Source organism: Anthonomus grandis, chromosome 4, assembly GCF_022605725.1.
Source record: "Anthonomus grandis grandis chromosome 4, icAntGran1.3, whole genome shotgun sequence".
Lineage (NCBI taxonomy): Eukaryota > Metazoa > Arthropoda > Insecta > Coleoptera > Curculionidae > Anthonomus > Anthonomus grandis.
Window position 1 is genome coordinate 37,650,997 of NC_065549.1, and position 14,297 is coordinate 37,665,293.

Below are 14,297 nucleotides of genomic sequence, written 5' to 3' on the forward strand. Positions count from 1 at the left end.
TTAATCAACAGTCCATACAAAATTAAAATCTCTTAATACATTTGTAATAATTACAGTGATGGTGGACTATTAGTTAAAAACAGAAATTTAAATGATTAATAGTATTGAAGAGCGAAAAATGGGAGAAATAATACAACAAAAACTCTTCGATGCTGTAGAAAGCATCTTATAGCAGAACCTTTTTTATGAAATGGTTATACCTATGCTAGTCCCAAGGCCTTTATATATTTGGGTAACTTGTTGTAAAGGAGCGGACAATAATAGTTTACGGACAAACGACTCCTCTGGAATCTCAAAGAGGCAATTCTAACATCACTACCCCACCTCACCTAGTGGTGTAGTAATGGTAATGATTGTTATACTGAGCAATATTTTTGAAGATAAGGTACTTAAAACACGACGGCATCGTAAGCACCCCAAGCTCAGCAAAACTTTTTCTAGTATCTTTACGGTACCTCAACCCTAAAAAAATCCAAAGAACTTGTCTCTAGAGAGTGAAAATAGGAGCTGACTAGCTGAAATGTCCCCATTGAAAAATGCCATTCATGATAACAGTAGGCGAGTAGCATAAAAGGTCTGAAGCAGAGCAGAAAAATGAAGAGCCTTAACCAGGCTAAATACAAAAAAGTATGTTTCGTTAGCCTGCCTTGCATGTAACTAACATGTTTTATCAAACCGCAGGACAGAATCCAGGCACACCCATTATTGACTTTGTCGTGTTCGAATAGCTCTTAGTCCAAAAGTCATACAAACTGTTTTATTTTGGTTTAGGGACAACGAATTTTTCATGAACAAATCCATCAACCGACCAGTCTCTCTCTCTGAACTAACACCATCAATTCCTTAAGGTGAAGATCCTGTTTCCTCTTAATAATATAAACCATCAACACATTAACAATATCTGATGGTTCATTATTGCGACTGCTATCTGCCACCTGTGAAGAACTTCATTTACACCATAGAATCCTAGTTTGTCCACCAGGATTCGATGGGAAATATAGTCGAGTGCCTTCGAGAGATCACAAAATACTGCAGCAGCCATATTTTTTTTTTATTTAAATTAATTTTTTCATTCGTAATGAATAAAAAAGATCCTTATCCCTTTGTCCATTATCAATGCCTTCTGGACACATGGGTTGGATATGCTTTAAGCATAACCATTTTTGACACTTCTTACAGAAATACCGTGTTTTAAGATTTGGGCAGTAGGCACAACGACGTCCTTTATTTTAAAGCTGTATTTGAAGGACATCCACTTAGTTTTTGGGCAATACATCTAATTTCTTTTCGTAAATGTGGGACTTTTGCGGTTTTTAGAATGTTCTCTTTGACCAATGTTAAACCAATTTCTTTTAAAAACAATCTTTGCTCGGATAATATGTCTTTTTCATTGGCCTTTCATTTGTGTATGAGATAGTTTAGGCCTGCAATGTTGAGTAAATTATAAAAAGATTAAAAAAAAAAAATAACATAAGCTATTTTCTGGTATTCCTGGCTACAGTATACGCTGTACACTTCTGATCTACTGAGTCAACACCCAATTTTATTACGTTATAATTGGCTTACAAGCATCTCCTCAATATTTATCAATCGTATCAGCATAGTGAAGAGATGATAATGCTTTGTCGACTTTATTTTTTCTCGGTGCGTATCATACAAAAGACATGAATCTGGAAAAGGTAAACATAGATGATAACTACACTTCATCCAGTAGCTCAAATTTTTTTGCAATTACGACGACCTGCCTTGAAAACTTCGCCTAGGTATTAGAGACCAACGCCTTAATTTCTATAGTATTTGTAAATTGCGCTTTAGTTACATCTGCATAATTATTTCTTATTTTAGAAATAAATGTGTTTGTGTTTTGACCAATGATATCAAGAATATTTTGATTAATATAAAATCTCCAACAGTCTAAAAGCTTTCATTTTGTGCCTGATATAAAGGAAATTATGTCACAACTTCTTGTTTAAACATTTTTGGAAAAGCATGTTTTGCAAGTTTCGCCACCTTTTGCATAATACAAAAATTTATGATTTTCTTCATTAGCCTGAAAGTATTTTGGAGATTTAGGCTCATTCGTTTATTTTTTCTGTTGGACTTCCTCAGTATCCTTATTGTGATCGCTTTCTTCGCAATGATGCGATTCTGGCTTACTCTGCAAATCAATATTCTTAATTTATATTTATCATACAACTGCTATAATCTCTGGAATTCTTTAAGTATGGATTTATCCCTATGATCCGTGAACTACTGATTCTCGACCGACAGACGGAGAGGTACTGACCATCTGCTCAAACAAAAATAAGAGTGGGGCATTAATTTAAAAGTCTCATTGGCCTGACAGAACGCATCCGACCACTGGAGGGTTAATAAAGAATATAATAATGAACAAAAATAAATCCAGAATGTATTTAAAATAAAGTTCTAAATGTTCGAATTAACTACCATTATGTTGTAAGCATTTTTGCGCATTGGTTACAATTTTTCTTTCAATGTTCCCCAACATTTACGGAGAAATTTTATTACATGCTTGTCTTATTTTTAAACTTAGGTCCTCTAAATTTTGAGGAACCTGGTCCTTAATAAAACCCCATATGGAAAAAACCATTGGTGTTATTTCGAGCGATCTTACGGGCCAATTTATAGGACCGTTATTACCAATCCAACGACGTGATTTAAAATTCAGAAACCTTGTACAACGCCGATCTCGATGTGCAGATGCACCGTCATAGTTTCTTATTCATCAAGGGATATCATCCAAAAGATCTTTGTTACTACAGAGAATTTGTTAAAAAAAATTATGATATACTTGTCTAGTTAAATGTTCATTGAAAAAAAATGGTCCGATTACTCGTATGTCGAGTATTCCCAGCCAAACATTTATGCCAAACCTCTCTTGGAAACCGTTTTTTGTTGAAAATGTTGATTATACTAGAGAGTCCAATGATATTGGGTATGTCTGTTAAACCAACCATTATCACAAAATCGACTCTCGTCGCTCCACAATTTTTTTTTAATAAGTTAGAGTCACACCTTAGATCTCTTGAAACCCATCTATAAAATATTTCTGGATTTTGATAATCGTATGGCCTTAAATCTGTGCTCATAGGGTAAAAGAGCTTAAGTCTTAATTCACTTAACTGAGATATTTGCAATTTTGAATTTGGCAACATTTTTATCATCATTTTTTTTTATCATTTGTGTAAGAATAAGCACATAATTTTCTCAGATAACTTAAAATATTACTCTCTACATACTTAATAATAAAAATTCTGTAAAAGTTATGTTAAAAGTGGTTTTTGACTGACTTAAGCGCTAATGTCCGGAGTATTTTTTAAACTTAAGCACTTTTGCTCATAAACTAAATTAAAAGACTTATATCAACTATTAAACTTTATTTAAAGTTTTTTTTTTTTAAACATATCAAAATAACGTAAAGAGTTCTCCTAACATCCTAAAACCTCCTAATAATATATTCTGCGACGCAATATTAAGATGAAATATATGAAAATTGACCAATACACTACTCATCTTCTTCAGAACCATCAGACCCATTTTTTTGTGCTGAAGAGGTGGGTAGGTTTTTGTAATAATCATGAAATACAGGATCTATCAAATGTAAGACACTTAACAAATTTTTCTTTTTCTCTTCAGATATTAGTAAAAATGCTGTGTATTGGGGTTGAGGTACTAAATCCGGGTTATTTTGCCGCTTTCGTAGATAAGAAATACTTTTAAAAGTTTCATCTATGTCAACAGAGGTTTTATATTGCATTACGCCAATCTGATCTTTTGTCAATCTCAACCACTGAACATCGTGCCATATAAACTTTTCGTTTTCAGAATTTCGGGTTTTAACTTGAAGCTTTTGATTGTAAAGGGCCTTAAAATCATAAAAATCTGCTTGCAGCATCTCAGTGACTAAAAATGTGCCCTTCTTCCCGACAGAACGGATTAGCTGAGCCCAATCACGTGGGTGGTGACTTCTCATATCCGTCCTTTTTTTTTTCTTTTCAATCATAGCATGTGCGGTGTCACATTCCATATGGGAGTGTCCACTTAGCATAAATTTATGGTCAATTACTTTAAGAGAGGGGTGCTGCTGCAGAACTGAGAAACACATAGCAGCTATGTGCGAATTTCGGTTTTGCCCCATACATGTATCTGACTGAATACATGACAACATGGGAAATATGTTCAGGCAAAGCCATAAAATATTTATATAAACAGGAACCTATCTGATTTGCCCCTCGGCCAGCTATGGTTTCGTCCCACAAAAAATTGTGTGCAATACTTTCTGCCCCTTCGTAAATTGTCAAATTATAAACGGATAACTGACGTTTGTAGAACATAATACTTGTTTGAATGTGGGGAGTTGTTAGCACTTGCTGAAGATCAAACGATATCATCTTTGTGGATTTGTTTATTTTCGCTTCCCCTTTGTCTTGGGATTTAGCTAGATAATGCTTATCAGCTATATCCTTATGTTTATTCCATTCAGTTTGAATGACCTCCCGATCTTCATTACTGGTAGCTATTTTTAGTTTTAAACAATAAGTGTCACATGTATTGCACGTATCATTGTGTGGCAACTTAAAAGACAAATTCATATCGTTAAAAATCTGTCTGTAGATATCATACGATACAGGAGTAGTAGTTTGCTCTTTGTATAAAGAATACATCAAACGAACATTTAAATTTGCTGCCAGATATTGCTTCTGGGTATGACGACGACTGTAATGACTTTCGTAGCGGGGAAAAGAGTTTATATGATCAATGACTTGACTTCTTCGTTCATCTGATGTTTTTGAAATTGGCGGATTAATACCCCTTCATTTACTGATCTTGAAGCTAACATATACTTTATAAATCCGTCGGTGACATCAAATGTCTTTTGAAAACAAGTTTTGCAAATGGGTTGCAAATCGCCGTTGACTTTTAAATTATACACGTTACTTAGAGTACGATTTCTTAGAGGTCCGTTCTGATGTCGCAATCTCTGAGTTGCTTTAGGGCCAGATGTTATCAAGCCGCTGAGATAATCAGATCTTCTGTTTCTACTATTCATTGACCAAAATGAGTCAAACAATCCTTTTCCTAAATTGTAATCAAACCGATTCTTACACTTTCGCCGACAATCCGGAAGCTCTTCTATACATATTTTCTCAGATATCATTTTCCCAGTTTCAGTTACGTACGACTGACCTGAGTTTCTTTTATCCTTTCTCTCTTTTCTAATCTTTCGGCATCGTTTACTTAATACAGCAAAAGGCTGCGGATGATTATCGCCTGCGGAGTTCTGATTATTTATTTTAGTTTTTTTCGGAGGTATGATATGCTCTTCTGAATCGCGATCTGAATCCGTTTCTATTGGAGGTATAAAATCAGGATCATTGAGTTGATCATCACCGATAAAAGGGTCTTCTTCAGCATCAGAATGATCAAGAAATTGACAGACTGGAGTCATTTCTAAAAAAAAATTTTAATTGTTGTAAAACTCTGTTAAAAGAAAAGTTTCTTACGAGAATTACGGTGGAGTAGATTTAAATGAAGTTGCGGATCGTTCTGTTCTCTTGATGATATTGGTTCGGTCTCGGGCTGTATAACCAATTCACAACTTTCTACAAACAATTTTAATGCACGCTTAAAAATTCTAAGGTAAGTAAAAGGGAATATAAAATATACACTTACCATATGTATTTTGAAAATCTGTGGCCCCATAGGGAAGGTCAGTTTTGTTACTGGTCACCATTGTTGCATCAATAATAGTAATTGGCAGACTTTCAATATGTATATTGTTGTCTACTGTTGCGACTCTTTCTGCTTCAGGCTGTTCAACAAAGATTCTGTTTTCTGGAAAAAATTATATTGATGTAGGTAAAAAAAGGCAACAAAGTTAAGGTCAAAAAGCCATGGGTATATTATTTTATGCCACTTGTGCAATAGCCTGCAATACAATTAATCCAGGAAGCAGGTGACTCCATTACTATTGGTAAAATAGATCTTTTCCAGGTGGTACAAAATAGAAAACCAACGACGCCAGCTATATACATGTCAGTATTTTACTAACAAAATACAAAATACTCTCACCATAATAATCTTGAAATTCTGATACCCCATAAGTCAGATCAGATTTATTTTTGTTCATAGTTTTTACTTCAGTAATGATAATTGGCATATCAAGGGTAATTTCTTCTAAAACAGTCTCTTCTGTTACTGGTTCTACAATTAGAATAATCTGCTTATTTTAACCATTAAAAATAATAATTGGACATACCATCGCTTCTTAAAGACTCAAATTCAATATAATCGTTGCCTGATCCATTTGGAATGTCAAACAACTTTTCAACAGCTATTACCTTGGGTATTGTGGTCTCTGCAGCTTCAAGCAAAGTCATATCTATTTAAAATAAAACAATCTTATTGCAGTTTCTTGTTTTTTAATGTGTGTAAGATATTTTCATGTAAAGTAAATTCAGTCAGATAAACCGCAGTTATAGAAAAAACAATAGAAACATTGTTTTTGTTTAAATATTAGAACACGACCTAATCCGCATTTAAAATAAAAATATTTTCACGAATCTTTAATTTAAATTGCGCCAACTACAGTAAAAATGTTTCAATAAAAAAATAAAACTATGCAAACTTAACCTAAAAATTTTACGGTAATTATTATCTTAATATTATTCCTTACCTTTTCCGCGATCCTTGTCTCTCTTCTCGACGTTTAAAGTCATGGCAACTATTTTCTTGCCTCTCGTACACATAATTAACACAAAAAAAGCTAACAATACGTATAAACAGCCAATAAACAAATTGCTTGAAACACAACGTTTCACTCTGCTCAACTAAAATCGCGTTTTTTTATCTCTCAAAACAGCTTAATTCTGCATACGCACTTACACGCGGTGCACTTTATAAATGGCTATAACTGCTTAAGTCGACAAAGGCTCAAATATCCATGTGTTTATCTGGAGTAAAACTGCTTAAGTCAAAATAGGTTGTTATTTCCCCACATAAAACGTACTTTTTAGTGCGAAATGCATTATAAGAATACTTAGGAGTATTTACACGCATATTTTTCCTGTGTATTTTTGTTCTTAAGTATTTTTATGACATTTTACTCAAAACCAATAGGAGTTAATATGTTATGTTCAAGTTAAATAAATCATGTGTTTGTAAATAAACGACTTAGGAACTTTAACCCTTTGAAAAAAAAAATTGGTATATAACCATGACATAATCCCATTTTCTCAAAAAACTGACTTAAGCAGTTTTACCCTCTGACCACAGAAATGTTGCATCTTTCTACATCGATAAGGTCTAAACTTATTTTGACGCAATATTTTTTTTAGCGAACATTTTTGAAATTCCAGTCTCTTTCTGCATTTCTCTAAGAGAACTATCGCTATTTTGAATATTTTTGTAAATAATGTATCCTAAAATAAATAATAAAAACAACTATTTAAAACTAAAATGTTTGAGCCAGTTATGCCGGTTTACCCAGCACGTTTACTTCTGCTTTGCCTCCTTCTACTGTTACAGCGGCGCCCCTCTTTTGTTGGTTCTCAAAACAACCATATTGAGTCAAATTTCTTTCTAGCGTGGCAAATATTGTAAAACTCTTGTAAAAAATTGGGATTTGTCTTCCTGCATACAAATTTGTGTACATTTGTAGTGCATTATTTCCATTGCGAAATGCTCTTGCACAACAAAACAATAAGGCCAGCCGTTCTTTATTTAAAAACTTCATTTTGGCACAAAAATAAAGCAAAGGAAATAAATCAAGAAAATAACAATCGAAAATGAAAAAAATATAAACTATTTTAGTAATTCAAACAATTCAATTCGATTGGTAATAACGGTCCTATAAATTGGCCCGCAAGATTGCCCGATATACTTAACACTCATGGATTTTTCCATATAGGGTATTATTAAGGGCCACCTTTATCAAAATATAGAGGACCTAAGTTTAAAAATAAGCGTGTAATAAAATTTCTCCGGAAATTTTAAGAAACATTGATAGAAAAATTGTAACCAATGCGCGGAAATGCTTACAAAATAATGGTGGTCATTTCGAACATTTATATTTGAGTCAAAATATTAAAGTTTATGTTTTTTTTGTTTATTTAGACCAGTGACATCAGGTTTCATAACTATTACAAAATTAGTATTCAAAAAAGTAATACATTCCTGGAGTAGTAAAAGAATATCAATAACATTCTATAAAATTTTGGAAATTAATATTTTATAATTGCAAGAAGTTCAGAATATTTAAGCATCGGTAGTTCAGGGTGGTAGTTCTGTCCAGATCAGTTTGTTATAACGTTCGCTATTAATATTAAAAATTCTTTTCTGGTCTTGTTGATAGTAATGGTATATGATGTATTTTGCTTGCACACTTTTACTTATATTCACGTTACTATGTGATTATAACGACTGGCCAATTTCTTTCTTGGGTGCCGAAACATCTATGCATCAAAAAGAAAGCCTTAAGTTAAAGAAACAACGGCAATGCTACACCCAAAGGGGAGAAATGCTAAAAGCCGTACATCTCCTTCATTCAATTTGAATCGAACATGGTTAGTAGTTCGATCCCTAGCGATATAAGGCAAGGATATATATATAAGGATGTAAAATATCCAAATTTACTGGAAAATAGATCATTTGTTTTCCTCTATAAAGCGCGTTGCAGACTTCTAATAACTGTTCTATTTTTCACATTTAACCTTGAGTTATTTTATATATTGAACTTCTGATTGAAACTATCTCGTATATGTTTGTATATTTTTCTCCTATAATTTTTAAAAGCTATATTTATACTCAAAATATGGGAGTCTATTTAAACCAAAACTAATAATATAGCACGTTTTATTCACAAATAGCGATATCGTTTCAAAACATATTATAATATTAAAAAAACACTACAGTTTGTTGAATATTATTGATTTCATGATTTTTTGGTTAATTTTATTACTAGTGGTTTAGTCCTTGGATCAATTTCATATGGAGAATTTTCGACTAGTTACCACATTATTTAAAAAAAAGTAATTATTAAGAAAAAATATTTAAAAAATAAAGGTTACCAGGTGCTTGTTGGTAGGTAAGTTGCTCCAGTGGTGACAAATTTATGCCCCAGTCCAGAACGAGGATAGGGTGGGTAAAGAGCGCCACTGGCTCAAGGCAGGGTGAGCCAGAGTTCTCTGGATGGTCGCAGAACTCACTCACCAATAACAACATTATTTGATAATAATAATAAAGAAGAGTTAACCTTTGGTCACTGGGGCCAGTAGAGTCAAACACCTTAATAATACAATTTATAAAAAAAAACTAATACTAGTTGCTACAGTTACCACAGTTGGCTGCAGGGTCACTGCAGGGTTACAGCAGGTTGTAGGTGTGGTTGAACATTGATTGAAATACGAGGGAAAAACGAAACATTGGCAAAAAAGAGAAGAAGAAGAACCCTGTTGGTTACAGGGTTTTTTTTTTTAGTAGTCTGCACCAGTGTTTGGCAGCAGTGGCTTTAGTGGAACCTTCTCAAGGGACTCCTGACACCTTATCTCGTATAGTTGCCTAATAAATCCCGCAAGATGGTTATCCACAGCACTATAAAGGTACACAAGAAGCAACAAAATAAAAGCCCTGTGGAATTGCCAATATCAAACACTCTCAAAGATGACTGCTGTCATGTCTTTCACACGGTAATGTCAAAATAAAGCCGCATTTTCAATAATTCGAGGTAAACTGTTGCTAAACCAACGGAAAATAACACTGCGATAAATGAAATGGAATACAAAGTAAATTAAGTTATAGTCAACCAACACCTACAGTGTAAGAAATATAAACCATTGAATTAATTGAGTTAAATGACCCAATACTAAATATCTATTATCAAGAATTAAAGTAAATAACAACCCAAATAATTAAATCAAAATTAACACGTGACATACTAATTCAATCCTAAAGGCCTAAAGAAAGCAAAAAGAAAATACTACTATCTTTTGCACCTTATTGACTACTTTCCATTTTCTTTGTACCACTTCTTCATCATTTTTATAAAATTTATCTATAAAAATAAAGCTGCACAAAACATACGATTAAAATTTATATTTCTCGATCAATCCTGTTATCCGCAGTAGTTCTTTACTACTACATTTACTAAATGCATTTTCTGGGAAGTTCTAATACATGTTCTTATAATTATACTTTTTACATAATTAAAAATTTTCATTCCTTCGTTGATATCTAAAATGGCATATCCTATTTTTCAGATCAAAACGGGATCTATCTGACATCTTCAGAGTACCGGGAACAAAATGGTGTGGAAAAGGTTACTCAGCTGACAAGTACACGAGATTAGGTGGTTTTTCCAAAACAGATAAGTATGTAATGATTACAAGTAATGTCAAACAGAAAATCATTAATTTTTAAATGGCAGGTGCTGTAGAAAACATGATCTTTCATGCCCATTTTGGATAGGATCATTTGAAACAAAATATGGCCTGGTCAACTGGAGGATGAATACCTTAATGCACTGTAGCTGTGACGAAAGGTAATGTTTAGTAGTTACTTATTTGACAGATTTTTATTTGTTAAAGAAAAAATAATTTTTAAGTTTGTTTTTTATGGTAGTGATACATATTTTTAAGATTCTGACGATAATTGAATGCTGTCAGTTACTACATTGTTTAGTTTACTCAAATACTAAACAGTATTTAATAAAAATTAAGACATAATTTCATTTTTATAGCATTGACTCCAGAAGTCTGTCAATTATTCTCGCTTTATCCTCATGTAAATTCGTAGATTTTTTTTTAAACACCACAATAGGCCGTTAATTTAGTATGTACAATAATTCCGACAGACGATTCTTTGAGTAGTTTTAGGACAAAAAGTTCAGTAATTAATACAATTATTTATACTAGTAAGATGTTGGTTTAGTCCTAGTTTTTTTTTTTAAAGTGGAGTGCCGTCCCGAGTGATATCTAAAACAATTTTTTTGATTAGAAAATTACACGCCACTGACTTTTATATACTTTTAACTTTCGTTGAGTAAATTAATTAAAAATAGAGCTTCTTTATTTCTTTAATTTTGTTTGTATTCTAATCAGTTTGCAAGAGAAAAAATTAAATGCATTTAATTTTATATCCTGGCCTAGACCATACAAAAAACATTTGAAAAGAAGTTTTTTTTTGAAAATAATTTTTTTATTAACATTTATAACAACAATAAAGAAATATAGTAAAACATATTAACTAACGAATTTTACTAAGTTACAGACTATTATACAACAGTCTAGCCGACTGAATTACGCACTCTCCCAAAAATACCGGTGGTCTTTTTTATTATGTTATATAAATTAATGATTTTATTTAGTAGATCCTCTTTACTTTTAATGGGAGTTTTAAATGATGCTTTTAGGTGATTTTAGAAAAAAATATCCAAAGGATCCATGTCAGGCGAGCGAGAAGACCACAGTTGTAAGCCTGCTCTCCCAATTCATAATTTGGATAATTTGCATTCAAAAAATTCTGCAGCGAAATAATTCCATGACTGAAAGTGCTTCTAAGAGTCTAGCTAACACAAATTTTAAAAACTTTTGATATTCTTCTCCATTATGTCTAGACATAAACAAATATGGCCAAAAATATGGCCATCGACAGTTACTTATTGAAAGTCCTTGAAAATGAAAATGATTTTTTTATTCAAGCATTCAGATTATCTTATTCCATATATGATAGTTGTGCAAACAAATAATTAACTATCGAGAAAAACAAGTTTCGTCTGTAATTAATATTTGACATAGGAAACCTGAATTTCTTTTACTTCGTAACGAATTAAAAAAAGCTCTAGGCAATAGAGCTTGTACACGTTCCTTATGATAGGGATCTGGCTGCTAGTCTTTTAAAATCTGTTACATAGTGACTCTGGTAATATTTAATTCTTCAGATATTTTCCGAGTGCTGTTATTAGAATTTACTTCAATTTTATTTAAAACAGTTTCTTCAATTTAAGCTAAACTTACAGATACAGGCCATCTTTTTAAGCTGTCTGTTTTAGAAAGTTAAGCATGCAGACGTACAAAAGTTCTTCTGTTAGGTATTTTACGCTGAGCAGATGTTTTTTTGTAAATGCGTCCTGCAACATTATCGTTTCCATGAGCTATTCCATAACAAAAGTGCCTATCTGCCATTTCACTACTGGTAAATTGAGCCTGGACAATCCCAAAACAAACAATACCTAAAAATCAACCACTAAACACTAATAATAAGGGGCAATATTTAATAATAATAATAATAATCGTCTCTTATTTAAAAAACAACAACGGCGAAGTCTAGCCTAAGGCTACTTAAACTTAACCCTAATAAATAATGAATAAATTTCGGTAATCATACATAATAATAATAAGAAAAATAATATAAAAATAATTGTTCCCACAAAAAAAATACTTATACTCTTCTTTATACCCAACACGGGGGAGATATAAAACTCACAACCTGCTCAAAACAATACTGTACACAAACAAATACTCTTATATGCAATCGTATACAACCATCATGTTACCTCTGGAGCACACGATACTAGTGAGTTAAAAAAGAGAAGCTCAACTGTTCTCTAAATAAATACAACCTAAATCCTGACTTAAACTTGGTTAAATTATGAAGTAGTAAATCATTGTTTGGAAAGGAGTTACATGTTTTACTCGCATTGTAAGTAAAAGACTTCTTGTATGTTTTTGTATTATGTCGAGGAATAATATATTTAAATTTATTTCTGGTATTTATATCATGGACGCTCAAGTTGGTTTTAAATTTATTTTTTAGAGATTTAGATATAAATTTTGAATTAGTAATTAAACTATGCATAAAAACACTCAAATGTTGAGTTCTACGATTTGACATATTCAACCAGGTCAAATCATTAATTTTATGTGATACGTTATCTGATTTTCTTAAAGTAAAAATTAGACAAATACATGTGTTCTGCACCTTTTAAATACGATATTGTTCGGCTTGACGAAGACAAGGGCCATAAATAAAATCAGCATAGTTAAAGTGGGAAAGTACAAGAGTTTCATATAACATTGCCATTAACTTCGTCCTTAAAAGGTTTCTATTGGAATATAGTTGTTTAAGATACGTTGTTTACGATATATATGACTTTTGTAGAAGTTGCTTAACATGATTGGTAAAATTAAGCTGACAATCAAGTATAACACCCAGATTACGAGGAGAATTACAAAATGGTAATATTTGGTCACCTATTTTGATTTTAATATTATTTTCTAAATATGCGTTTTGATATCTTTTGCCAAACAGCATAAGCTTTGATTTTGATGGATTCAGTTAACGGCCGTGTTTTTTAGAGAGATCTTTTAGGTTGTTTAGTTCATGATTAATAGTTTCGTTACAAGTAACAAAGTCTTTTGAAGAAAAGTGGTAGTACATCTGGGTATTGTCAGCAAAAGCTTGTATTTTCCGACATGAAGAGAGCTTATAAGTCAGACGTGAAAATAATAAAGAAGGGGACCAAGGATAGAGCCCTGAGGTACTCCTGATAGTCTGTCACTAGACTCCGAGTACACACCATTAACAAACACTTTTTGTGACCTGTTAAAGAAGTATGATGCGATGAGTGACAGTGAGTCGATGTCAAAACCGTGATATCTTAGCTTTGCCAACACGGAACTTTAGAAGTGTCAAGTGTAAACACAAAGCCGTTTGACAAGATGACATTTTGCGCATCTCCGAGTTTTTGCTTGCGGTGTTGTTATTCCAAATTTTTTAGAAGCGGTTTTATCTTTCTATTCTTTATTTTTAATCTAAGATTAAACACAAATAAACATTATTATATGTCGTCACCTGTCTGCCAAACCCACGAATGTGATTTTTTAAAATTTTTCACGGGAGCCATTTAGAGAGTAATAGGAAATTAATATTTTGATTTATATTGGTTTTCATTGGAAATTTTTTATGTTAAAAAGCACATTCATGATTTTGGCAAATCAAATATTTTATAAGAAAAGTAATTCGTGATATGAAAAGACACTTTATTTTTTGCTTGTACAAAAATATAATAAAAAAACTAAGCTCTTTTTATTCATAGTCAGACTCCTCATCAAAGTTGGTTTCCGGTACCTCTCTCACATTTTATTATCAGTCTTTAAACTTCTATAAAAGGGATAATAAATAGCAGGATTGGTGCCGTTTTTGCACATTTGAATTCACAAGTCCGCATATTTGAATTTTGTTATTGGCAAATTACCTTGGTAAGCTTTTTCTAGCAGAAG

General features: G+C 32.3%; 1 protein-coding gene and 1 long non-coding RNA gene across 3 annotated transcripts in view; one reads left to right on the forward strand and one right to left on the reverse strand.

Moving 5' to 3' along the window:
- The window catches only part of LOC126735783 (uncharacterized), a 359,988-nt gene that overhangs the window by 155,292 nt on the left and 190,399 nt on the right, over window positions 1–14,297 (forward strand). For both annotated transcript variants that reach the window (XM_050439891.1, XM_050439892.1), the window contains exons 4-5: window positions 10,278–10,388; window positions 10,445–10,558. In XM_050439891.1, the coding sequence (XP_050295848.1) occupies window positions 10,278–10,388; window positions 10,445–10,558 (225 nt within the window). The remainder of the gene's footprint in view (window positions 1–10,277; window positions 10,389–10,444; window positions 10,559–14,297) is intronic.
- Window positions 5,526–6,397, reverse strand: LOC126735785 (uncharacterized). Its single transcript, XR_007660509.1, has 4 exons — window positions 6,281–6,397; window positions 6,094–6,225; window positions 5,695–5,856; window positions 5,526–5,624 (listed from the first exon to the last, which is right to left on the reverse strand). It is a non-coding gene; the product is annotated as an uncharacterized LOC126735785 (long non-coding RNA).